The sequence below is a fragment of the Pezoporus wallicus genome, unplaced genomic scaffold, assembly GCF_028554395.1.
Source record: "Pezoporus wallicus isolate ANWC-B61680 ecotype Strahan unplaced genomic scaffold, APGP_CSIRO_Pwel_v1 contig_13696, whole genome shotgun sequence".
Lineage (NCBI taxonomy): Eukaryota > Metazoa > Chordata > Aves > Psittaciformes > Psittacidae > Pezoporus > Pezoporus wallicus.
In genome coordinates this window covers 62,051-87,630 of record NW_026635673.1, presented here as the reverse complement: position 1 = coordinate 87,630, position 25,580 = coordinate 62,051, and the positions used below count along the sequence as shown (strand labels likewise).

The following is a 25,580-nucleotide window of genomic DNA, read 5'->3' as shown; positions in this document are numbered from 1 at the left end:
CACCCTGACCCTCCCTTTGGTCCATCCCCTCTTTGTTGTGGACATTCATCCTGTTGGGCTTCCCCCCCACCACCAATTTCTGTGCCGTTTCATCCATATTTGACTTTTACACCACCACCCCCCCTTGTGCTCACCATCATTCCATGGTGCTGTCAGACACCCTGGGCAGAGGGGGGTGGTTTGGGTCCCAGCACTCCAGCATCCCGGGTACCAGCATTGAGCACCTCCGCAGAGCTGAGCTTTATTGGTGGTGCTGCTCCTTCCCACCCGCTGCTCCCCCCTTTTTCCCCACCTCCACGACCCTTCAGGTGACACTTGGGGGGCTCCTTCCTCCTTCTCCCGACCTCTTGTGGCTGCATCCCAGTGCCAGCACAATCCAGCCCCAGCGGAGGCATCGCCCTCCGCAAGGATGGAGCCGAGGTTGGGGGGGGCAGAGTCCCGAGCCCCTGGTGCTCCCCAAGGCCACGGTGCTGGGTGCCAGGGGCCCCTCCTGCCCTCACTGCGTCTCCTCCTCTTCCTCCTCCTCCTCCTTGGGGGGCTTCTTGCGGGTGAAGAAGCCGAGCTGGGGGAGAGAAGGAGAGGGTGGAGGGTGAGGATGGAGGGAGCAGGGCAATGAAGGACACAGCCTCCCCCGGCCCCATCTCACCTTCCAGAGGCAGAAGATGATGAGCGCCAGGAGGAGCAGCCCCCCCAGGACGCTGCCCACCAGGATCCAGAGGGATACTGGCACCCGCTTCCCCTGCAGGATTTCCAGCACCATCTGCAGGACGAGGGAGGAGCCACAGGGAGAAAGTGGGAGTAAGGGGGGGTGCTCCCTGCCACCTGCACCCCGGACTGGGTGCGGGGTCTGGGGGGGCTCCTACCTCCCTGCGCTGCGCCCCCTCCTCCAGCACCAGAGCGCTGCTGGGCGGGACCTGCAGCCAGGCACTGCTGAGCACCCGCACACTGCGGAATGGAGCCTTGGGGGGAAACGAAACGGGATGGGATGGTCCCATCTCATATCCTCCCCCATCACCCTCATATCCCCCAGCACCTCCATATCCTCCCCAGCACCCCATATCCGCCCTCACCTCATATCCTCCCCCATCACCCATATCCCCCCAGCACCCCTCACCCCATGGAAGAACGCGGTGTGGATGCTGCGCAGGATGTGGACCGAGACCTCGTCCCCGCGGTGCAGCGGCCCCAGGCGGCAGCTGAGCTCCTGGCACCAGGCGTTGGTGCAGTCCTGGGGGGGACACGGAGTGAGGGGGTCTGGGGGTGCTGGGGGATCTGGGGGTGCTGGGGGGGGGGGGGATGCGCTGCGTCCCCCGCCTCTCACCAGCTGCTCCACGCGCTGCAGGTCCTCGGGCTGCACCGGCACCACCGCGGCCGTGCCCTCGGGGGGGGTCCGCAGCACGCAGGTGGCCTGGGGGGGACACACGGGCTCAGCCGCAGCGGGTGCAGGGACCCCCGCGCGCCCCCCCGCAGGACTCACGTTGTGGGTCAGGACGCGGGTGACCGGCAGGAGCGGGACCCGGCGCGGGCCCAGCGCGGGCAGGGACAGGCGCAGGGACAGGCCCCGCACCGGGAAGCACCCGAGGTTCTGCACCTGGGGGGGAATGGGGTGAGATCCCCCGGACTGCTCCGTATCCCGCATCCCACACCCCTGTATGCTGCATCCCTGTATCCTGCATCCCCACATCCCACACCCCTGTATCCTGCATCCCACATCCCTGTTTCCCAGACCCCTGTATCCTGCATCCTCATATCCTGCATCTCCATATCCCACACCCCTATATCTTGTATCCTCATATCCCACACCCCCAGATCCTGCATCCCCATATCCCGCACCTCCATTTCCCACCCCCCATACCCCATATCCCACCTTCACCGTGGTCCGGAATTCTGGGCCAGGACCATGGGGGAAGGTGCTGGGTGGGTGAATCTCGTAACGGCGCAGGTTGGAATCACTGTGGGATGAGATGGGATTGGATCCACCCCCAGCACCATAAACACCCCCAGTGCCATAAAACTCCCCCCAGTTGATCCCTGCTCCATGTCTCCTACGTGGAGAGGAAGAGGTCGGGCTGGTAGCGGATGGGCACCGAGAGCTGGACCACGTTGTCCTCCTGCCTGGCCTCGGAGCTGTCACTGGATGGAGGGAGAGTGAGGGAGGACCCTGAGGACACCCCCAATACCGCTGCTATGGGTGCAGCCCCCAGCACCCTGCTCCTACCTGGTGGCCTCCAGGGTGACATTGGCTCGGTCCAGGAGCACGGAGCAGCTGAACTCCAGCTCCAGGGTAAAGGAGAGCTATGGGTGGCAATGGGGTGGCAGTGGGTGGCAATGAGTGGCAATGGGGTGGCAACAATGGGGTGGCGATGGGTGGCAATGGGGTGTCGATGGGTGGCAATGGGGTGGTGATGGGTGGCAATGGGTGGCAGTGGGTGGCAATGGGGTGGTAATGGGTGGCAATGACTGGCAATGGGGTCGGAAGGGGTGGCAATGGGTGGCAGTGAGTGGCAATGGGGTGGCAATGGCTGGCAGTGAGTGGCAATGGGGTAGCAATGGGTGGCAATGGGGTGCGATGGGTGCTCTGGGGGGTGTTCCCCTGTCCCCTACCTTGGCCAATGAGGGGAACACGGGGTACCCAACGCTGCAGAGCCGGCGGTGTCCCGGCAGTGCCCAGCATTCCAGCTTCACTGGGCTGTGGTCCTGCCGTGGGGACACACATGTCACCTATGGCTGGGGGGGGGTGGGGGGGTGGTCCAGAGCCGCAGGGATCCCCATCTCCCACCCAGGATGGGTTGAAGGACCCATTTGGGACCAAAGGGACCCCATCTCCCAAGTCATGGGGGGGACCCCGTACCTGGAGCGTGAGGCTGGAGAAGTGGAGGTTGCCGGAGTAGCGGAGCTCCAGGCTGGCATTGTAGGCGTTCTCCTCCCTGTTCTCCAGCACCACGTCCACCAGCACCTTCCTCCTGCCCCTGCGCAGGACGTGGGGGCTCTCCCTGCAGCACCCAGAGTGGTCACAGCCCCAGAGCACAGCTCAGCCCTGGGGACACCCCGGGGACCCCCATACCTGGAGCCCACGATGTCCATGGTGGCCTTGAGCACCAGGTCGGTGATGCACTCATTGTCCTCCCCACACTCCTTGAAGAAGGGGATCTGGAAGGAGCCGGGTGTGATTCCCGATGCCAAGAGGGGGGGAAGGATCCTGGGAAGGATCCCAGCACCCACCAGCTTCCGGATGGTGGTGGGTGATGCCTCATCCAGCACCGGTCCACTGGGATCAGCCATGGCGAAGCTGAGGGTGATGCTGACGGGGCGCAGATAGTCCGTGGTGTCCTGGGGAGGATGAGTGGGCCCCAGTGAGGCCCTGGTGCTATGGGATCCTCCAGGAACACCAGAGATGTTCCAGGGACACTCAGAATGCCCCAGGGGCACCCGGGATGCTCCAGGGGCTCACCAGGACATGGAATGGGAAGCGGAGGCAGCTTGGCTGCTCTGGCCACAGCTCGAGGTGCTGCAGCAGCAGGCGCCGTGCCCCTGAGTCGAAGATAGCCCTAGCCGGGGTCCCCTCCTCCAGGGATATGTTGTACTGAAGCCCTGCACCGGGATGAGATGGCATCACCCATAGGGATGGGATATCCCTGGGGTAGCACGTGGGGCTGTGGGGATAGCACTGGGGTGCTGTGGAGACACCCTGGGGTGGTCCAGGGATTCTCTAGGAACAGCCTGGGATGTTCAAGAGACACCCTGGGATGCTCCAGGAACAACTGGGATACTCCAGAGATGCTCCAGGAACACCCTGGGATGCTCATGGGATGCTCCAAGGTCACCTGGGATTGCTCAGGGACACCAGAGGCTTCTCCAGGACCTCCTGGGATGCTCCACGGACACCCCTAGGATGCTCCAAGAACACCCCAGGGATGCTCCATGGACACCCCTGGGATGCCCAATGGACACCCCTAGGATGCTCCAAGGACACCCCAGAGATGCTCCACGGACACCCCAGGGATGCCCCACGGACACCCCTGGGATGCCCAATGGACACCCCTAGGATGCTCCAAGAACACCCCAGGGATGCTCCACGGACACCCCAGGGATGCTCCACGGACACCCCAGGGATGCTCCAAGGACACCCCAGGGATGCCCCACGGACACCCCTGGGATGCCCAATGGACACCCCAGGGATGCTCCAAGGACACCCCAGGGATGCTCCACGGACACCCCAGGGATGCTCCAAGGACACCCCAGGGATGCTCCACGGACACCCCAGGGATGCTCCACGGACACCCCAGGGATGCTCCAGCCCCCCCGTGGCCGCCCCCACCGCCGCACTCACGGAAGCCGCTCTGGGCCCGGCCGCGGGCGCGCTCCGAGGCGCGGAGGCAGAGGCGGGCGCGGAGGCAAACGGCGGCGGCTCCGCCGCGGCGGCAGCTCCGCTGCGTGACGCTGATGGCCGGAGGCTCCACGCGCAGCGACGCCGTCACCCGCACGATCCGGCGGGACCTGCAACGCCCGTCCCGGGGTGGGGGCTCCGCGGGGGCCGGGACCCGCAGCCCTGCCCCGCGCCCAGCACTCACCGCAGCAGCACGGCCGCCCCCTGCGCGCCCACGGCCAGGGCCACCAGCCCGTCCCCGTCCGTGTCCCGCCGCCCGTCCACGCTGCGCCCGAAGTAGCTGAGGCTGGGAGCCAGCGCCGCCGCCTCGATGCGCTGCGGGACGAGGGACCGCTGGCTCGTACGAGGCTGCGCTCCGCCGCCCCGCCCCGGTTCCTGCCCCCGCCCCACCTGCTTGTACTGGGGCAGGAGGGTCCCCGCCGCCCCGTGGTAGATGTAGACCGCGCCGCGGTGCCCGTCCTCCAGCGGCGCCCCCACCGCAGCGTCGTTGAAGCCGTCGTGGTTGAGGTCCGGGACCGCGGCCATGGAGTACCCGAAGCGGGAATCCTGCGGCCTCGGCCCGGCGAGCAGGGTCCCGGCGGGGGCCAGGAGCCGCTGCGGGGCACGGCGCGGCCTCGGTACCCGCGGGAGCACCGGGAGGTGGAGGGGGACAGGGGAGACCCTGGGCAATGGATCCCCCCCACATCCTGCCCCCAAGCCCATTGCATCCCCTCAAATTCCATTGCATACCCCTAATCCCACTGCATTCCCCCCCCAGATCCCATTGCATCCCCCCAATCCCACTGCACCCCCCCCAAATTCCATTGCATGCTCCCCAATCCCATTGCATCCCCCCAATCCCACTGCATCCCCCCCCAAATTCCATTGCATCCTCCCCAATCCTATTGCATCCCCCTCAGTTCCATTGCATCCCCCAATCCCATTGCATCCTCCCCAATCCCATTACATCCCCCTCAATCCCATTGCCTCCCTCCAATCCCATTGCATCCCTCCAATCACACTGCACCCCCCCAAATTCCATTGCATCCTCCCCAATCCCATTGCATCCCCCCCAAAATTCCATTGCATCCTCCCCAATCCCATTGCATTCCCCTCAATTCCATTGCATCCCCCAATCCCATTGCATCCTCCCCAATCCCATTACATCCCCCTCAATCCCATTGCATCCCCCCAATCCCATTGCATCCCCCCAAATTCCATTGCATCCTCCCCAATCCCATTGCATCCTCCCCAATCCTATTGCATCCCCCCCAATCCCACTGCATCCCCCCCAAATCCCATTGCATCCCCCAATCCCACTGCATCTCCCCAAATTCCATTGCATCCTCCCCAATCCCATTGCATCCCCCCCAATCCCACTGCATCCCCCCAAATTCCATTGCATCCTCCCCAATCCCATTACATCCCCCTCAATCTCATTGCATCTCCCCAATCCCACTGCATCTCCCGCAAAATTCCATTGCATCCTCCCCAATCACATTGCATCCCCCTCAGTCCCATTGCATCCCCCAATCCCATTGCATCCTCCACAATCCCATTACATCCCCCCAATCCCACTGCATCTCCCCAAATTCCATTGCATCCTCCCCAATACCATTGCATCCTCCCCAGTCCCATTGCATCCCCCCCAAATCCCACTGCATCCTCCCCAATCCCACTGCATCCCCCTCAATCCCACTGCATCCCCCCAAATTCCATTGCATCCTCCCCAATCCCACTGCATCCCCCCCAGTCCCATTACAACCCCTCCAATCCCACTGCACCCCTCACCTGCCCCACCGTGTACAGGTACACCCGCCCCATCTCCCTGCTCTGCTCTCCCAGGTACATGGGAGCCGCCACCAGCAGCACATCGGTGGCACCGTCCCCATCCACGTCCAGGGCACAGACCTCGCTCCCGAAGTAGGAGCCTATCTGGGGGTGCAGCAGGGCTGGGTCAGGCCGGGGCTGCCATGAGCCCCCCTCCCCTGCCCCACACAGCCCCTACCTGCTCCCCTGTCAGCGCCTGCGCCACCGTCACGGCCCCCATGGTGTCCATATGGAAGAGGATGACCTTGCCCTTGTGCTGGAAGCGAGGGGCTCCGGCCACGTAGAGCTGCTGCCCCCCCGGCAGCCGCAGTGAGGACACAGCGTAACCTGGAGTGGGGACACAGCATGGTGGTGGCATCCCTGGGAAGACTGGGTCCCCAAAGGACAGTGGGTACCAAGTGTCCCAGTGGCATTGAGCGTCCCATGGTTTCAAGCATCCCAGGGACACAGGGCATCCTGGGGACATCGAGCATCCCAGGGACACCGGGCATCCTGGGGACATCGAGCATCCCAGGGACACAGGGTATCCTGGTGGCACTGAGCATCCCAGAGGTACTGAGCATCCCAGGGACACTGAGCATCCTTGGGGCATTGAACATCCCAGGGTACTGAGCATCCGAGGGACACAGGGCATCCTGGTGGCATTGAGCATCCCAGAGGTACTGAGCATCCCAGGGGCATTGAACATCCCAGGGTACTGAGCATCCCAGGGACACTGAGCATCCTTGGGGCATTGAACATCCCAGGGTACTGAGCATCCCAGGGACACAGAGCACACTGGGTACACTGAGCATCCTTTAATTGCTGATGAACCCCCATTTGCCCCACATCCCCGGGACACGGTGCATCCCTCCGGATGTCTCCCCACCCCCATACCCAAATAAGCTGCGTGATTCTTCAGCTCCAGGGGGAATTCCTTCTGGAAGGCTTTCCTGGGTGGGACAATGCGGCCCCGCCGGCTCTCCTCCAGCACGGCCCCGTCCCAGTCGTAGGCCCCCACCATGCCAAAGAGGATCCCATCCTGGAGGTGGAAACATGGCATATGATGCTGGGAGCTTGGGAGGAAGCGTGTGTCACGCCTCAAGGACACCATGTGTATGGCAATGCCTCATTGTCCCCAGACCCTACCATGACAGGGATGCACAGCCCCGGGATGGGCTGAGGACTGTTTTCCACTTCCACAAATCCTGCTCCAGCCCTTTCCCGGAGCCGGATCCTGCCCATCCCAACAGCCTCACCTCCAGGGGGTGGATGGAGAAACCGATCTGGGACATCTCCAGCTCAAAGGAGCTCTCATTGTACCCGTGGGTGCCTGGGGAGGGAGAAGGAGATGGGACTGGAATCATGGAATCAGGCAGGGTGGGAAAGAGCTTCAAGATCATCCAGTCCAACTGCTCCCCAGCACTAACCCATGGCAGTAATGGACATGGTTTGGGAACACTTCCAGGGATGGCGACTCCATCACTGATCAATCCCTGACCACTCTCTGGGTGGATAAACTCTTCTCAACCTCCATCTAAACCTCTCCTGGTGCAGCTTGAGGCTGTTTCCTTTTGTCCCATCCTTTGGGATTAGAGCCCAGCCCCTTCCTGGCTCCATCCTCCTGTCAGGCATTTGTAGGGAGCAATAAGGTCCCCCTGAGCCTTCTCTTCTCCATCTGAACCCCCCAGGTCCCTCAGCTGCTCCTCATGGGACTTGTGTTGATCCCAGGTGTGATTCCAGCTGGTTGCCCGCAGCCTCCCGGGGATCCCATCCCCGATCCAGCCCCACGGCACCTTCCAGGCTGAAGATGCGGTCTCCCAGTGCGTCCACGATGTCGTTGAGGGCGGCCTCGTCGCTCACATTGAAGAAGTATTTCTCATCCGGGTCACTGGCGATGGACTTGATCTCCCGGATGAAATCCTCGGGATCCTGCTGCCGGCGCAGGTAGTGGCCCAGGACCTGGCAGGAGTGGATGCAGCAGGATGCGGGATGAGGATCCCAGTGGTGGATTTGGGAGTGGATGCAGCAAGATGGGGATGGGGATTCAGTCAGGACGCGAGACCGGATGCAGGTGGGATGCAGGATGGAGATTCAGTTGGGATGTGGGATGGGGATGCAGTGGGATGCAGGAAGGGGATTCAGTTGGGATGAGGGAGTGCATGCAGCCAGGCTGAAGGATGGGGATGCAGCCAGGATGAGGATACAGCCAGGATGCAGGACAGGGATGCAGCCAGGATGTAGGAGTGGATACAGGATGGGGATCCCGGTGTTGGAGGCAGGACAGGGATGCAGCAGGATATGGGATGGGGATGCAGCAGGTTGGGGATGCAGCCAGGAAGTGGGATGGGGATGCAGTGGGATGGGGATGGGGATCCTGGTGGTGGATGTGGGATGGGAATGCAGCAGGATGGGGATGGAGTGGGATGTGGGATGCAGGACCACATGCAGTGGGATGAGGATCCCAGTGGTGGAAGCAGGGCAGGGATGCCAGCCAGGATGCAGGAGCAGAGGCAGTGGGACAAAGGATGGGGAAGCAGCATGATGGGGTTGCAGGTGGGATGCAAGATGGGGATGCAGTGGGATGGGGATGCAGGTGGGATGCAGGATGGGGATGCAGTGGGATGGGGATGCAGGTGGGATGGGGATGCAGGTGGGATGCAGGATGGAGATGCAGGATGGGGATGCAGGTGGGATGCAGGATGGGGATGCAGGATGGGGATGCAGGATGGGGATGCAGCAGGATGGAGATGCAGGATGGGGATGCAGGTGGGATGTAGGATGGGGATGCAGCAGGATGGGGATGCAGGATGGGGATGCAGTGGGATGGGGATGCAGGATGGGGATGCAGCAGGATGGAGATGCAGGATGGGGATGCAGCAGGATGGGGATGCAGGATGGGGATGCAGGTGGGATGTAGGATGGGGATGCAGCAGGATGGGGATGCAGGATGGGGATGCAGTGGGATGGGGATGCAGGATGGGGATGCAGGTGGGATGTAGGATGGGGATGCAGCAGGATGGGGATGCAGGATGGGGATGCAGTGGGATGGGGATGCAGGTGGGATGCAGGATGGGGATGCAGGTGGGATGCAGGATGGGGATGCAGCGGGACGCAGGAGGGGGGCACTCACGGCAATGGCGTAGCGGGTGATGTTGCGGCGCTCGCACTCCCACAGCGCCTCGGGCAGCTCCTCCCCGTCGTGGGACTCCCCGTCTGTCACCACGATGAGCAGGCGCGTGGCATCTGCGCGCCCCCCCCGCGCCGCGCTGAATGCAGCCGTGCTGGGGGGGGAGGACAGGGGCTGATCCCAGTCCTGAACCTCAGCCTGATCCTGATCCCAGCCCTGAGCCCGATCCCAATCTGCAAGACTGACTCATCCCAACCATGATCCCAACTTGATCCCAATCTCAATCCCAACCCTTATCTCACCCCTGATCCTGATCCAAATCCCCACCCTGACTCAAATCTTGATCCCAGTCCTGACCCTGATCTTGACTTCAATACTATTCCTGATCCAAATTTCACCCCCACTCCCAATCCTGATCCAAATCCCAGCCCCAACTCAAATCTCAATCTCGATTCTGACCCTGATCCCAACCCCAGTCCCAACCCTCACCCTGATCCTGACCCCAACCCCATTTCTCATCCCATTTCTAACCCAACAATGACCCCAATCCTCACCCAGTTCCTACTACCAGAGCCCAGCTCTGACCCCAGTCCAATTCTGGATCCAGATCCAATCCCATTCCAGATCCCAGCCCTATTCCAGCTCCCATTCCCAGTCCCGCACCATGCCTGCCGGATGGCGAGTGCCGTGCGCGTCTCCCTGCCCTCCTGCCTGCTGATGTTCTTGGCCGCAGCCACCACGTCCTCCACCGTGTGGAACCGGTCCAGGTCCCACTCGTGCACCGCCAGCTCCCCATACTGCAGCACCCCGACCTGTGCCAGGGGACAGGGACATCATCCCGGGAATGGTGGCATCCCCCCGGGACAACAGCAGTGCCCTGAGGACAATGGCACCACTGCAGGGATGGGTGGTATCACTATGGGGATGATGGCATCATCCCAGGGGTGACATTGGCACAGAGACAACAGCATCATGCTGGGCACTCTGGCATCACCCCAGGGACAAGAGCAGCACCCTGGTGACAATGGCATCACCCCAGGGATGTTGCCAGCATCCCAGGGCTGACACTGGCACAAGGGGACATTATGCAGGGGACATGCATGAGGTGGCATCCCCATGGGGACAAGAGCATTGCCCTAAGGATGATGGCATCAATCCAAGGTCCTGGGACCCTGTTAAGGCCCTGAGGACCCTATTTGGGCCCTGGGGACCTCATCACGGCCCTGGAGATCCCCCAGGGTCACCTGGATCTGGCCGGGCCCGATGAAGAACTTGCTGAGGATGTTGCTGAGGAAGTTCTGCACCTCGTACCAGGGGTAGATGCTGTTGGAGCCATCCAGGACGATGACGATGTCCATGTACGTGGAGCAGCCTGTGGGGTGAGGGGGGGACAGGGCTGGCACCGGCGCATCCCTGCATGTCCTACCCCGCATCCCAAGCCCCACACTTACGCTGTGCCGTGGGCGCCACGGTCCCCACTGCCCGCAGGTCCCCATTCAGGCGGGTGCAGATGCCGGTGCTGAAGAGCGAGGTTCCGCACGGCTGGGACCAAAGCGGGGCACAAGCCTGGCCGCGGTGGGGGGACACAGGGACACATGGAATGTGGCTTGGAGCCACCCACATCCCGGCCTCAGTTTCCCTTCGGAAGGAGCTCTCACCATGAATCCCCCATCCTTAGAGTCCAGCAGCGTCATACCGAAGTGCATGTTGTGCTCGGGCAGAGGGAAGAGCCACGGGGCTGCGGATCCTATGGGAAAACAGGGGTGCGAGGGGTCAGCACCGGGATAACCTCCCGACCCCCCGAGCCCCACCGCGGCTCGGGAATGGCGCCAGGGGCAGGGTCCCCCCCCCGATGGACGCGGCGGTACCGAGGTCGGCTCTGGCGCAGGGCTCGCCGCGGGCTCCGACGTGGCACTTGTAGACGGCCCCGCGGCGGTCGCCGTCCCACGGGGCCGCCACCAGGAGCCTGCGGGGACACGGAGGGTCCCGGCACCGCCCGGCTGCGGCTGCCCGGGAGCGGCGCCAGCGCGGCCCAAGCTCCGGCCGGGAATGCCGGGATCGGCCCCGGAGCGACCCCGGGGAGCCCCAGAGCCCCATTCCTGCCCCGGGAAGCACGGAGCGCGCTTTGCCTCCATCGCCCCTTGCCCTGCTGATTTCCCCCTTTTGCGCCAAGTTTCCCTGCCTCACTTCCCTCTTTCCTGCCTCGGTTTTCCCCTCAGGACACCACCACCCCTGCCCTGCCCCACACCTCCACTCCCTGGGGACGCTTTAGCCCCCCACAATGGCCGCCCCCCCATCCCCACCCCATAACACCCATGGGTGCCCCCCGCCCCATAGCACCCATGGGTGCACTCACCACCGCTCTGTGCCATTCACCCACTGCAGCACCTTGTACCCAAACTGGGCCTGGGCCGGGCCATGGAAGAGCCATGGGTGGCTCACGTCGATGTTGAACCCCACACACAGGCCTGGGGGGCAGGAGGGGTTTGGGGAGTCTTCAGGACCCCCATGTGGGGTCACAGCCCCGGGATTGGGGTGGGAAAGGGGGAGATCCTGGGGGGGGCATTGGAGCAGCTGCACCCCATATATTGTACCCCACATATAGCACTGGCACCCCATATATAGCACTGGCACCTCATATATAGCACCCCACATACAGCACTGTCACCCCATATACAGCACCCCACATATAGCACTGGCACCCCATATACAGCACCCCACATATAGCACTGGCACCTCATATATAGCACCCCACATACAGCACTGGCACCTCATATATAGCACCCCACATATAGCACTGGCACCCCATATACAGCACCCCACATATAGCTCTGGCACCTCATATATAGCACCCCACATATAGCACCCCATACACAGCACTGGCACCCCATATACAGCACCTAGCACCCCACATACAGCACCGCAAACACAGCACACAGCACACAGCACCCATGGGTGCCTCAGTTCCTCCTTTCCCACCTCAGTTTCCCCTTCCTGGACGTGCCCTCAGTGTCCGGCTGGTAACCCCCAACTCAACATCCCCATTTTGGCCCAGTTTTGCCCTTTCTCCCCCCCAAACCGCATCGATTTCCCCACTTCCCAGCTCCTCCAAGTGGGATCCAGCTTCTCCCCCCACATCCAGGAGGAATTTTGGGATCCCCCATCCCAAAAGATGCCCCAAATCGGGATGATTTCCCCCCCAGAACCCCTCTGAGTTGGGGTTCGCACCTTCCCGTACGAATCCCACCCCAAATCCCGTTGGATCTGGGGGCGCCGTTACCTGGGAGCAGGAGGATCCAGCAGCCGGCCCCTGCCATGGCCATGGCTCAAAGGTGACTCTGTCTCCGTCTGGGATGGGGTTTTTTTTTCCCCTCTTTTTGGAGTTTTTCCATAGTTTTTCGCCCTCCTCCTTCGCCTCCCATTGGCTGCTATAAATAACGTGCCCGAGCGGGGCTTTTTTGGGGGAGAAACGCTGGAAAAACAGGCAAAGTGGCAGAAAACCACGGAAAAACAGAGGAGGGGAAGGAAGGAGCGGGCGGGACGATGCGGGATCATCGTGTGTGTGGGGTCCTCTTATCCCAGCGGGTCCCCCCCACCCCTCAGGATGTGAACCCCATGGATGGGGCAGCGCCATCCCCAAGGACCCGGCTCCAAGGCGGGATGTTGGAATGGGGCATTGAGGGGTGCCACGTCCTCCGGGTGACACTGCCACCTCCTGGACACTGTGTTCCCATCTCCTGGACGTTGTTCCCACCTCCTGGATGCTGTCCCCAGCCTCCTGTTCATGGTCCCCATCTCCAGTTCCTGGCCCCATGATTCCCATGGGATCAGGGACTGGATGCCAGGGGGACAGTGACTGAATCCCAGGGAATGGAATCTGGAACCTCAGGGGATTAGGAAAGGGATCCAGGGAATGGGGAGAATTGGGGACAGCATCGGGGGGGGTGGAGATCCCCAGGGACTTCGGGACTGGCTCCACGGGGGGATTTGGATTGCAGGGAATCAAGGACTGCATGCCAAGGAGGATGAATCCCAGGGGAACAGGGACTGGATCCATGGGGGATTGGAGGGCAGCATCCCCAGCGAATCAAGGACTGGATCCTGGCAGTTGATGGTGGGAGTCAGGAGCATGGGGAATACAAACAACTGGGGGAATACGTGGACTAACAAGGGGGAAAATACCTGGAATAAGTGGGAGGTAACTGGGATCAAGGGGGGGAATCTTTGAAATAACAGGAGGGAATGAGAGGGTATGTGGATGGGAGGAATACAGAATAATGGGGGAAACAGGTGGAATAACGGGGGGATTTGGAATAACGAGAGGGGAATGTGGAACAAGATGGGGGGAATATGTGGAATAACGGGGAGGGAATCGCTGGAATAATTAGAGGGGGGATCTGGGATAATGGGGGGAATATGGAAAACCAGGAGGAATATGTGGAATGATGGGGGGAATACGTGGAATAATTGGAAGGGGGGATCTGGAAGGGGGAGTATGGAATAACAGGGGGAATATCTGGAATAACACATATACAGACTATTTATTAACAGCACTCTGGGGGTACCTTGGAGCATAGGAGCTTTCCGAACCCCATTCCAGGGTCAAAATCCAAAGCTCCTCATCCCATTCATGACATTTTTCCCTCTCCATTGCTGGGAATTCCCAGCCCCGTTCCTCACAGCCGGAATGCTGCTGCCTGCCCTGGACAGTGCCATAAACCCCAAGTGAAATGGATAAACCCAGTGAGGCAGCAGAACAAGCTGATGGGAACAATGGGAATCATGGCACGGAGCTGCCCTCACCTGGATTCATCCCAAGGAAAAGCCCTAGGAGAATATGTGGGAAGCAAGGTGCAGCAGGGTGAATCCATAGAGCTCCAAGGCATCCCAAATCCAGCCTGGCTCATCTGTGGCCACTCCCTTCAGCATCCAAAGGGGTGTTGGATACATCCCACCTCATCCCACCCCATGGTTTAACCCCCTCAAGCCTGGGAGAAGCACCCAGGGAGCCTTTTCCAGCTCTTTTGGCTGGATCCAGTTTGGGAGATTCCCTCTGAAGAGGAAAAAGGGAAAATCAACCCCCTAAAAGAGCCGGGGAAGTCGATGGGGAAAAGAATGACGTTTAGGTCCAATGAGTTCTCCCATTCCTTGCTGGCACCACAGGCAGTGGGAGGCACAGAATTCCCACCGCATCCCATCGGTCCAAGCCACCGCAGCCAAGGAATGACCCCGTGTATCCCGGTGGCAGAGCTCAAGGCTTCAGCTTGAGCCAGGGGTGCAGGATGGTGAGGATGGAGAGCACGGAGGAGGTGAGGCCGCAGAGCCCCACGAAGCCGGAGCTGGTCCGGTAGAGCCCCAGCTTGTCCAGGGGGATGAAGAGGTCGCAGAGGTTCCTCACCAGGTCCAGCAGCAGCGGCGGGTTCTTGCGGAGCACTCGGAGCAGGAGCCGGAGCTGGAGCTGCAGCCTCAGCCCCAGCTGCTGGAGCCGGGTGTCAGCCCGGGCCTGGAGCGCGCTGTCCCCGCCCTTGGCTCGCTTCCCGCCCGCCTCCCGCTCCAGCAGGATGCGGAGCTCGTAGGCGTCGCGGCTCAGGTTCAGCACCAGCGCGAAGAGGAAATACCTGGGGACACAGCGGGAGGGAGCTGGGGGGAAGCACCGGCGCTCGGCCCGCACGGCCCGGGGAGGGACCCCTCGGGCAGCGCCTCACCTGAAGGACCGGTGGCTCCACTTCTCCTGGTCCACGCTGGGGAGGAGCCCGCTCTTGCCGGCCCAGAGCACGTTGTCGCAGGCCAGGTACAAGGCCCTGTTGAGGTGGCCGAGGGTGACGCAGAACCGCAGCACCGTGTCCGAGAGGTGCATGGCCCGCTTGGCCGCCTCCACGGCCTCCGCGGCGCTGCCGAGGCGCAGCACTGCGGGCGGACACCGCCGGTCACTGGGGCCGCCCGCCCGCCCCAGGCCCGCTCCCCCCGCCCCGGCTGCACTCACGCTTGCGGCCCAGGCTGAGGTGTGCCTCCAGCTCCCGGACGCTCGCCAGGGCCGCAGCGCTCGCCCCATTCCTCCGCAGCGTGTCCGCGGCCAGCGCACAGGCGTACTGCGCGGCCCTGCAAGAGAGCGCGGGTCAGCGCGGCCGCACCGGCGCCGGGCGCCCCGGGGAGCCGGGAGCCGCCGCCCGCACCTGAAGAGCCGCTCCTTGGCCTGGCTCTGAGCGCTGAAGCGCACCCAGGGCTCCATGGCCGCGCCGGGCCGGGCCCGCGACGCGAAGCGGAGCCGCCTCCGACGGCGGCTGGCGGCGGGGCTCCTTCCCTGGTTGCGATGGAGTCGGTGCGGGCGGCGCGGCTGCAGCCGGGGCTGGGCTCGCTGCGCTCCCTGCGCCCGGGGGTCACCGGGGCCCCGGCCCCGCCGCCCGGCCCAGCGGCAGCGCTGCCAGCAGCGGCTCCGGGGCTGGGGCTGGGGCTGCCGCCGCCGCCGCCCCCGCTGGGGCTGCAGGGACCCGCCGCGCCGCCGCTGCCCGGCTGCGGGCCGCCCGCTGTGCTGCGGGAGGCGGTGGAGGCCGTGGTGAGGAGCTTCGCCAAGCACACGCAGGGCTACGGCCGCGGTGAGCGGGGCTGCGGGAGCGGGGGGTGAGCCCCACGCCGGGCCTCAGGGCAGCTCCAGGGTCCCTGGCACGGGCTTTGGGCACGGGGCAGGGGGACGGGAGAAGGGAATGGGTTTAACGTGGGCTCTGGTCCCCCCGGTTGTTGTCGCTGGGTTCGGTGTCAGGAATCGGCGTTGACCGGTGCCGTTCCTGGGGGCTTTTCCCATGTGCGGTTTCGGTCGGTTCCAGTCGGATTTGTTTGCTTTTTAGTCACTTTTAATGAGCTTTATTTGTTTACGTGCCCCACAGCGACCCATGGACACCTCGTAGAGCCCCCCAGCATCTCCCATAGGGTGACCCCACCCCCATATAGGCATCCCATCATGACCTACAGTGACCCATAGACAGCCCATAGACACCCTATAGAGACCCTCCACGACCCATAGAGACCCTATTGAGATTCTCTGCGACCCACAGATACCCTATAGAGACCACCCTCTGCACCCTGCAGATACCCAGTAGTGACCCACAATGATCCATGAGCACCACGTAGCAACCCATGCTACAGACACAACATAGTGACATAGAGATCCCCATAATGACCTACAGCAACCAATAGACACCCCCTAGCGACCCATAGGTACCCTATGGAGACCCTCCACAAGCCAATAGCAACCCATAGTGACCCATGGACACCCTATAGACACCCCACAGTGACCCCGAGCCACCCAAGCTCAAGCCTTGTGCTTGGGATCTCCCACCCAGAGAGAGACCTTTATGGTTTAGGTGGTGTGAAAGGTGTAGGACACAAGGTAGGGCACAACCGGAGGTGCCCAGGAGGGTGCAGGACCTGGAGGGGGTCCCTGCCTGGTGGGATAAAGCAGAGGAGGATTCTCCCTTGTGCTGTGACCCACTGGAAAAGTGGGATAAGGTGGCGGCTGCTTGAGTTGTTTGAGCCTTTTTGGAGAGTTTAAGGAGGCTTTGTCTCACGTGGGAGCGATTTGGTCGGTCCTTGACTTCAGCTTGATGGCAGCACAAGGAAACCCCTGCTTCCTCTCAGTGATCCCGGGAAACTCCTCCTTTCCTGGGATCACCCTCACTTCCCTGCTCCTCACCTCACCGAGGAGAATCCCTATGGCTGAGAGGAGAAGTCACCGGGAAGGGGCTGCTGATGTCTGGGAAGCATTCCACCATTCTCCGGCTCCATGGGGCTGCATCCAAGTGTTGCATCAGAGACTCTGGGATTCGTGTCCACTCCTTGTTCTTGAACAAAGACCAAAACCAAAGGTTAAAGCTCAGATTTTCCTGGTCCTGGGATGGAAGAACCCTTCTGAGCCCCCCCAAAAGGAGACGCTTTGCCACTGGTTTGAGTTCCTGACTTCCGGCAGGTCCAGCAGAGGCTGGGAGTGCTTGGCAGGAGCAGGGAATGCTGCTCATCTGGCTCCGGAGTAGCTGGGCTCCATGTGGAATCACTTATTCCTCTGTATTTAATATGCAAGGCAGATGTGCTGTGGGATCCACAGCTCTGGAGCCAGAAACAGAGCTTGGGCTGATGGGCAGAGCAGGCTCTGTGTTGTGTCAAGCAGGATGCAAAGAGAACAGTGCTGCTTCAGTCATGGAATCATGAAATACTTTGGGAAGGGATGTTAAGGCTCATCTAAAGCCATGGACAGGGACACCTTCCACTAGAGAAGGGTGCTCCAAGCCCCGTCCAACCTGGCCTTGAACACTGCCAGGGACCGGGCAAATTGTTCAGTCCTTTTCTCTTGTGTTTCGTGTTCCATATGGGATTAAAATCCTTCAGGATGCATGTGTCCTTGCTTCTTTAAGGACCAGTCTCACGAAGATGGCACCGACCAGGATTTAGGATGCTTGTTTCCAATCTTCTGCCTCTTTCCAAGGGTGAAAGTCATGGATTGAGGGCAAATTCAGCCTGAAGATCGGATTCCAGACTTGGATTGAAGCTCTCAGCCAGGGTTTAGCTGCTCAGCACCACTTGGGCAGCCTTGCATTGAGGAGAGGGCAGATGCTTCCTGCTCCTCTCGCTGCCATTTGCTCTCCAGCCCTAGAGATCCCATTATCCCAAAGGATCTGTAGAGTTTCCAGTAGGTACTTTACTTTCCTACAACATTCTTGTATCTGGAAGTGTTGAATCCAGTCAAATCCCAACCCTTTTGGCCACATCTCAGTGCTCTGCCCTATTACTCCAGTCACTAAGGAAGCACCTGCACGCCCTCTCCCCACACTGCTGAGCCCGACTGTGGGTCAGAGAATCCCACAATGGGGTGGGCTGGAAGGGACTTGCTTCCCAATATTCCACCTCAGTCTCCCCCCTGGCAGGTTAAAGCCATTCCCTTTGTCCTGTCCCTCTATCCCTTGTCCAAAGCCCCTCTCGAGGTTTCCTGTAGCCCCTATAGGAGCTGCTCTAAGGTCTCCTTTAGGAGCCTTCTCCAGGGAGCTCCACGTCCTTTTGGTGCTGTCCCCCCCGAGCTGGATCAGGGCTGTGGGGTTGGGGGGGGATCTGGTTCCCTGTGTCTGACCTCAGTTCTCTCCCCGTGCCCTCAGTGAACGTCGTGGAGGCCCTTCAGGAGTTCTGGCAGATGAAGCAGTCACGCGGCGCTGACCTGAAGAACGGAGCCCTCGTGGTGTACGAGATGGTCCCTTCCAACAGCCCCCCTTACGTCTGCTACGTCACCCTGCCTGGGGGCAGTTGCTTCGGCAGCTTCCAGGTACCTGGGGCTCAGGTGGGGCTGTCCCTGCTGCAGAGCTTGCTCTCACACTCGGGTCCCCACCACCACTGATGCTTCAGTAGCTTCCTGGGGGCAGCAGCACTGTTTTCCAGCTGGTTGGCAGCATGGGAATGCCATGGGATCTCCCTGTAACCCTCTTCTGTTTCAAGCTGCCTCCTAAATGTTCCTATAAACCCTCATCCAGCAGCAGTCGGGATGCTGCTTTTACTTCGCTGGATGTGTTCCCTGCTTGTACCTCAGCAGTGCTGGGGTGGGATCCGTGCTTCTGGAGACCACCATTTGATGGCTGGTTTTCATCTTTCAGCCTCCTTCCCAGTGAGATCCATTTCCAAACTGGTAAAGCACCATTCCCATTTCACCCAGAACCACTTCCCAAAGGTGGCAAATGGCTTGAGAAGCGATTGGGTTGATAGGAGGAGCAAAGGAAAGGGTCCAGCCCAGAAGTGAAGGTCTCAAACGCACGCTGGGTCCTGACAGCGCTTCCCATTCCTGCACTCTCCTGGCTTCAGGCATTTAACTTCCATGCCCTGAAGGATGTATCCCAAAGGAACAGCTCTGGCAACCCCAGGCCCAAGGAATGGTCTTTGTGGTCCTTGGGTTTGTTGTTGTGCTCAGTGGCATTTCCTGGTGCTGAGCTCAGCCGCCTCCCTGTTCCCTGTGCTTGGCGTGCTTGGGATAACTGTGGTTTCCTAAGGATTCCAGGCTGTACGAGCATGCCACATCCCAGCAGCGCCACCCAGTTCCCACTGGGAGCAAAGGGCTCTCTCATGGGGTCTGTGTCTCCCCAGTTCTGTCCCACCAAGGCTGAAGCCCGGAGGAGCGCTGCCAAGATCGCGTTGATGAATTCCGTGTTCAATGAGCACCCTTCCCGACGGATCACGGATGAGTTCATTGAGAAGAGTGTTTCTGAGGCTCTGGCATCCTTCAATGTAAGGCTTTCCCATTGATGGGGGTGAGGGAAAACCTCAAATGACGGGAAGAGAAGGTTGCTTTTCCAGCTGGAATTCTTTATGGCAGGTTTGGGGGCTGGTTTTATAGTGAGGATTAAAACTTATCCCAGAGGGAATTCTCACTGCAGTGGCACGCAGATGGTGCCCAGAGCCATGCTGGGTTGGGAATTGCAGCTCTTGTCTGAATGTCTCCTGCAGGGCAATCGAGAGGAAGCTGATAATCCCAACACCGGGATTGGTGCCTTCCGCTTCATGCTGGAATCTAACAAGGGGAAATCGATGCTGGAGTTCCAGGTACTGCTCATAGGGGAATGCCATGGATCCGTTCCCGCTCCGTCTGGGGGTTTGGGTGCATCCCAAAGCCCCTTGTGTCGCTGCAATGGGGGTTCCTTGCCTTAGGGAAGCTTTTCCTGTAGCACTTGCCTGGCTCCTTTCCCTGGGATGGAAGCGCTCCAGAGGTAGGAGCCAGCCCTGTTTATATGGACAGGCTGTTTACAGAGGGTATTCCTCAGGCTGGGATTGGCTTTGGGAATCTTGACCCTGCATCTGGGTAACCTTGAGGGAGTCTTTGCCTTCCAGCCTCTGGAGCTGGGAACAGGCTTCGTGATCCCTGGAGCTGCAAAGGATGGGACGTGATGTTCCAGAGTCCTTCCTTTGTGCCTGGAGCTGGGAACTGGCTTGGCTGCTCCTGACACCGAGTCCTCATCCCAACACGTGCTCCTGACTTTTCCCCCTCATCCCACACTTTTTTCCTGACCCCCTCGTGCTATTGCAGGAGCTGATGACCGTGTTCCAGTTGCTGCATTGGAACGGCAGCCTCAAAGCCATGCGGGAGAGGCAGTGCTCACGGCAGGTGAGTCCTGCTATCCCGAGAAGCATTCCCAACGCCTTATCCTCTTCCCAAAGCTCCTGTAGCTCACTCAGCACCCTGTATCCTGTGCAGTGACTTCTTTTCCCTGCCATTCCCACCAGGAGGTCCTGGCTCACTATTCCCACCGTGCTCTGGATGATGACATAAGGAACCAGATGGCCATGGACTGGGTGAACCGGGAGCAGAGCAGCCCGGGGGCTCTTTCCAGGGAGCTGGCATCCACGGAGCGGGAGCTGGATGAAGCCCGCCTGGCTGGGAAGGAGCTGCGCTTCCATAAGGAGAAGAAAGACATCCTGATGCTGGCTGCTGGCCAGCTGGGAAGCACACACTCCTCCAGCTGCTAGGCTCCAGTGCTGGCATCCCAATTCCCAATGGGATCCAGCCCTAATGCATGTTCCCAACTTCTGGCCCATTTGCACAGCGAAGAGGAATTGGAAAGGGAAAAGCTCCTTTAGAGATCTCAAAACCATGTTGTAATACTTTGCTTCCAGCTCTGCTCCTCCTGCTCTGGTGGTATTCCAGAGGCGGCAGCATTCCAGGGATTTAGCACTTCTTGGAGCACAGACCTGCTTTCTGGTGCTGTTCTGCTTCTAGAATAGAGGGGGCTCTATCAACCCCCTTCACAACAAGTTCAAGCCCAGAGGGGAAAAGCTCCTGAGCATGGCAAAAGGGACTTAAACCGGGATCTTGTCTGGCCAGGCTTAAACATGGGAATCCGGCATTCCAGGCTTGGGATTTGCAGCCCTGCTCTGGCTCTTCATGCCCAGGGTGGGCTGTAGTGCATTAACAACCACGCCATATGGTGCTTAAGGGGGGTTTAATTCATCTCCTGCCCTGCTCCTCCTTAATCCTTGTTGGATGCTTGGAGTGTTGAACCCAAATCCCAGCTGCAGCTGGGAATTCTGCTGGCAATGGAGGGTTTGGGTTTCCAGGTGAGTGTTTGATGCTCAAAGGAGGTGGATGTTCCTTCTGGAGCATCCTTCCCAAGCCAGCTTCCAAAGGCCTAGCTAGGCTTCCCATGGGAAGCAGGGAATGGGGAGCCCTGGGAATGCCAGGACTTCAAATCAGGTCTGGTTCCCTGCAGCTGGGGTTAAGTCTCAGTTAACCAGCGCTGTGCTTAAACCTCAGGTAACTGGAACTGATTTGAAGTGTCAGCTAACTGGAGATGGGTTTAAGTCTTTGTTAACCAGATCAGTGTTTAAGCCTTACCTAACCAGAGCTGGGTTTAAGTCTTGCTTAACCAGAGCAGTGTTGAAGTCTCAGTTAACCAGAGCTGTTTACGTCTTGCTTAACCAGAACTCACTTTAAGTCTTGCTTAACCAGAACAGTGTTGAAGTGTCACTTAACTAGAACTGATTTTAAGTCTTGCTTAAGCAGTGTTTAAGTCTTCCTTAACCAGAACAGTGTTTAAGTCTTACCTAAGCAGAGCTGGGTTTAAGTCTTGCTTAACCAGAACTCACTTTAAGTCTTCGTTAACCAGAGCCATGTTTAACCCTGAGCCAGGGCTCAGGTCCTGCCCCTTGCTCCCGGCCATTCCCAAACCCCTTCCTCCTTTTCCAACGCGGGCAGCTGGAATTCCACCCCCCGCCTTAGCCGTAGCTCCTCCACTTTTGTAATCTTGTCCTAACAAACCCGGGTTAGTGGGATTTGTACCTTTTTTATATACGCAGCTCTTGCCACGATGCTTAATGTCTGATGGGATGGAAATGGGGGGGGATTTGCCGCTGTTACTCCTTCTTCCATTAGGATGGGATCACTGGTGCTTCTGGAGCCTTCCAGAACCATCTGGAGCATCAAACGGCAACCCCGGACCCTGCTGTGAGACTCTGCCTCTGCCCAGAGGCTGGGAAAGGAGCAAATCCCGGTTCCTAGAGCATCCCATGGGATTCTCAGTGTTCAGGCAGTGACGGGGCGAATCGCTGCCACCACAGCGCCTTGTGTACGACTTTATGCAATAAACACCCGATTTGGGGTAACTGCGGCGGCTTCGTCTTCCTCAGGGGTGCAGCGCGGCCCATGGCTAAGATGGCGGCGACGCCGGTTCCGCCGCACCCGTGTGGGGAGCGCTGCACGGGAAGCTGCGCCATCAGAGCTGGGCGAGAGCGCAGACATCTTGGGTGTCATCAGCTGCAAGCACGGGAGAAGCGCGCAAGGGAAGCCCAGAGGAACGGAAGAGAGAACACCGAGAGAGCTGCTGAGAAGTGCACCCACTGGGACAGGAAGGGGCTGAGGGAAGGAGGAGCTCTTGTAGCCCGGTACTGCCCGGGGTGCCGGTGCGAAGTTACCGAAGTTACCGTTGGAGAGCTCTCTCAGACGCGCTGTGCCGCGGAATAAAGCTCTTGGTGCGCCGGCAGCAGCGGGGCCCGGCAGCAGCTGCCACAGCCGGCGCCCGAGCAGGCACCCGGGAGGTAACCGCCAGCTCGAAGCGGAGCAGGAGGCTGCGGGCAGGGAGCGGGACCCCGGCGCTGCGCTCGATCCTCTCTGCAGGACAGAGGTGAGCGGCGGGAGAGATGGGTTCGGAAGCGTCTGGAGAGGAGGCGAACGTGTGCGGGGTGCTGGGAGCCGCGATGGCCGAGCTGCGCAGGTTGCCGAGCTGGGTCTCCCGGGAGGTCCCGGGCGTAGACGCCATGAACGTTTATGACCCTGCCAAGGGGGCTGTAGCAGGGGTTAAGCTCTCGGACCAGGCCACCCGGGGAGACTCCACAGCATCGAGCTTGCCGTCTCCTTGGCGCGCTGTGGTCGAGGTGATAAAGAAACACATCGACTCGATAGATCCAGCCAAGCCTTCCGGCTCCCCGGCACTCGGAGCGGCGGCACCGGAGGAGCCAAGCGGAGATAACCCCGCTGATCCCGGACCGATCAGCCCGGCCGCAGCGCCCGAGCTCTGCCCCCCGGACCCGGGTGATGTGTGGAGAAACGTGAGGGAAGGGGCGGAGCAGGAGGGCGATGTGGAGCTGCTCCTGAAGCTGAACGCTGCCTGTCCCATCCCGTACGAGGCGCGCCGCGGGCCGCGCTGGGGAGGGCTCAGTTTTACTCTGGTCACGGAGCTGCAGAAGGCGGTTTTAGATTTCGGCCTGGCAGCCCCGTATTCGAGGAAGCTCCTGCAGTCCGTTATGAGCAGTTATCCCTTATACCCGTGGGACTGTAAAGTGCTGGCAAAGTTAATTTTAACGCCCACCCAATATGTCTTTTGGTCCATGTTTTGGGAGGAAGCCGCCCAACAAATAGCCCTTCGTTATCTCGGACGTTGCCGTGGAGACCCGGTAGGAGTGTTGGGTGTAGACGCGCTCTTGGGAAAGGGTCGGTACGCTGCAGCCGCCGCTCAGGCTCAGCTGCCGGTCACCGCCTTGCACGATGCCAGGGAGGCCGCACTCCAAGCGTTCCTGAAGATACCGGATCCCGGAAAGCCGCGCCGATCATTCAGCAGCCTCTGGCAAGGGCCCACGGAGCCCTTTGCGCAGTTTATCGATAAGCTCAAAGATATTCTGGATAAGCAAGTAGACAACGAAGAGGTGAAGGAGATTTTACTGAAAATATTCGCAGTGAAAAATGCAAATGACGACTGCAAAAACATCTTACGGCCACTGGACAATCCAACGGTGTTAGAAATGATCGAAGCCTGTAACAGCGTGGGAACGATCTCCCACCAGTGCTCACTGATAGCCTCTGCTGTGGCGGCTCTGAAAATCTCCCAACAAAGCTGTTTCTCCTGCGGACAACCCAGGCACGTGAAGTGCAGCTGCCCAGCTCGTCAGAGGGCGCAGGGCCCGGGGGCCTGTCCCAGGGGTCAGAAGGGGCATCATGGTGGCAGTCAGTGCCGGTCGCGCTTCGGGAAGGACGGCAGGCCAATGCCGGCAGACGGGAACCGGAGCGTGAAGCGGGATCGCGCGGTGGCACAAGCAGGCCCTGCGCCTCCCGGCACGGCCGGGCCCCTGCATCCAGCCTGGTCCCCAGAGCAGGCCCCAGCACGGCAGGGGGGCTGGCAACGTCAGCGTCAGTAACTTTGAGCGCAGCGGCGGTCCAGGCTGTTCCCACAGGAATGTGGGCGCTGCTAGGAAACAACAGAAGTGCCTTATTGATGGGACATTCTTCACATTCCACGCTAGGGCTTTTTGTAGTGCCTGGTTTAATCGATGCCGGCTTTAAACAAGAAGTCAAAATCAAAGTATGGACCCCAGTACCCCCTTGTTCTGTTCCAGCGAAGTCACGAATTGCACAATTGATCTGCGTTGAGGCGTGCTGGCCACAGAAAGAGGGACTCAAAGTTGGGGTCAGCAGGAGCCCCTCAGATATTACAAGCCCAAAAAATCTCTGGGTCTGGACCTCTGTTGAAATGCAAACTGGAAGCAGAAAACCCGGAACGATCTATCATGTTATCAGGATTAACGGACACAGGAGCAGATGCGCCCGTTATCTCTGCAGCCTCATGGCCTCCCGATTGGCAAGTAGAGCAAGTACCCACAGCAGTCACAGGCACAGGAGGCCACATTCTGCCCAGGTGAAGTCGTGACTTAGTTCACGTTACAGGCCCAGAAGGACACAGAGCTGGGGTGTGCCCTTTTGTTCTCCCGACCCCCATAGCACTTTGGGGATGAGACCTCCTGAGCATTGGCACCCATTTATCCTGAGGGCCCCTGATGAGCAGCGCACCCTAAACCTGACACTGCGGGGTGGGTGGCTCAGTGGCCCCTCTTGAAAAGCTGCACCAGTTACAGAAGTTGGTAGATGAACAGCTTCAGACAGTTGGCAAAAGTGCTGTTTGTACTAAATTTCTTAAACTTGTCTAGTTTTGATTCTCCTTCCGCAATACAGCGCTTGTGACGTCTGATGGACGCTTCCTTGCCCAAACCACCAGTTCCATATAGAGACCTGCATGATGAGGAGTGGAAAGGACCAGTGCCATTGCTGACATGGGGTCAAGGGTACGGCTGCGTACAGCTGTCGACAGCACCGTACTCGCTGCCAGCGAAGCGTAGAAAGCCCAGAATTCAATGACATAAAGAAGTGACAATGACAGAAATCTTTGTAATATCTGTTCTATTATGTGTGACCATGGGTAATGGTCAAGTATACTGGGCACATTCACTAAATCCCCCATTATTCCAACCTGTTACATGGTGGGATGGGGAAAC

At 60.1% G+C, this 25,580-nt stretch overlaps 3 protein-coding genes across 5 annotated transcripts; 1 reads left to right on the top strand and 2 right to left on the bottom strand.

Annotated features, from left to right (window-relative positions):
* Positions 1 to 216: 216 nt before the first annotated feature.
* On the bottom strand, positions 217 to 12,928 carry ITGA10 (integrin subunit alpha 10). Of its 3 annotated transcripts, XM_057397268.1 has the most exons (30): positions 12,586 to 12,921; positions 11,662 to 11,773; positions 11,174 to 11,271; positions 10,964 to 11,052; positions 10,757 to 10,871; positions 10,550 to 10,677; positions 9,969 to 10,117; positions 9,309 to 9,459; positions 7,972 to 8,137; positions 7,435 to 7,508; positions 7,073 to 7,217; positions 6,375 to 6,523; positions 6,158 to 6,301; positions 4,778 to 4,981; positions 4,572 to 4,702; positions 4,331 to 4,497; positions 3,452 to 3,591; positions 3,223 to 3,330; positions 3,065 to 3,150; positions 2,852 to 2,993; positions 2,605 to 2,697; positions 2,219 to 2,295; positions 2,050 to 2,133; positions 1,868 to 1,952; positions 1,478 to 1,591; positions 1,322 to 1,408; positions 1,115 to 1,228; positions 864 to 959; positions 647 to 760; positions 217 to 562 (listed from the first exon to the last, which is right to left on the bottom strand). In XM_057397268.1, exons 1-30 carry the CDS (start codon positions 12,626 to 12,628, stop codon positions 497 to 499), a joined length of 3,471 nt encoding a protein of 1,156 aa, XP_057253251.1. In that variant the 5' UTR covers positions 12,629 to 12,921; the 3' UTR covers positions 217 to 496. The 3 variants fall into 3 exon arrangements, 2 of the variants coding, with proteins under 2 accessions (XP_057253251.1, XP_057253252.1); XM_057397269.1 differs by lacking the exons at positions 11,174 to 11,271; positions 11,662 to 11,773 and having other exon boundaries at positions 12,586 to 12,919; XR_008970641.1 differs by lacking the exons at positions 217 to 562; positions 647 to 760; positions 864 to 959; positions 1,115 to 1,228; positions 2,219 to 2,295 and having other exon boundaries at positions 1,384 to 1,408; positions 2,050 to 2,161; positions 12,586 to 12,928.
* An 899-nt stretch (positions 12,929 to 13,827) lies between these two features.
* On the bottom strand, positions 13,828 to 15,543 carry PEX11B (peroxisomal biogenesis factor 11 beta). Its single transcript, XM_057397267.1, has 4 exons — positions 15,479 to 15,543; positions 15,289 to 15,404; positions 15,011 to 15,212; positions 13,828 to 14,923 (listed from the first exon to the last, which is right to left on the bottom strand). The coding sequence occupies exons 1-4, from the start codon at positions 15,532 to 15,534 to the stop codon at positions 14,557 to 14,559; spliced, it is 741 nt and encodes a 246-aa protein (XP_057253250.1). The 5' UTR covers positions 15,535 to 15,543; the 3' UTR covers positions 13,828 to 14,556.
* A 72-nt stretch (positions 15,544 to 15,615) lies between these two features.
* Positions 15,616 to 22,117, top strand: LIX1L (limb and CNS expressed 1 like). Its single transcript, XM_057397266.1, has 7 exons — positions 15,616 to 15,898; positions 18,443 to 18,606; positions 19,416 to 19,556; positions 19,776 to 19,871; positions 20,353 to 20,430; positions 20,550 to 21,561; positions 21,722 to 22,117. Exons 1-6 carry the CDS (start codon positions 15,616 to 15,618, stop codon positions 20,790 to 20,792), a joined length of 1,005 nt encoding a protein of 334 aa, XP_057253249.1. The 3' UTR covers positions 20,793 to 21,561; positions 21,722 to 22,117.
* The last annotated feature ends 3,463 nt before the right edge of the window (positions 22,118 to 25,580 follow it).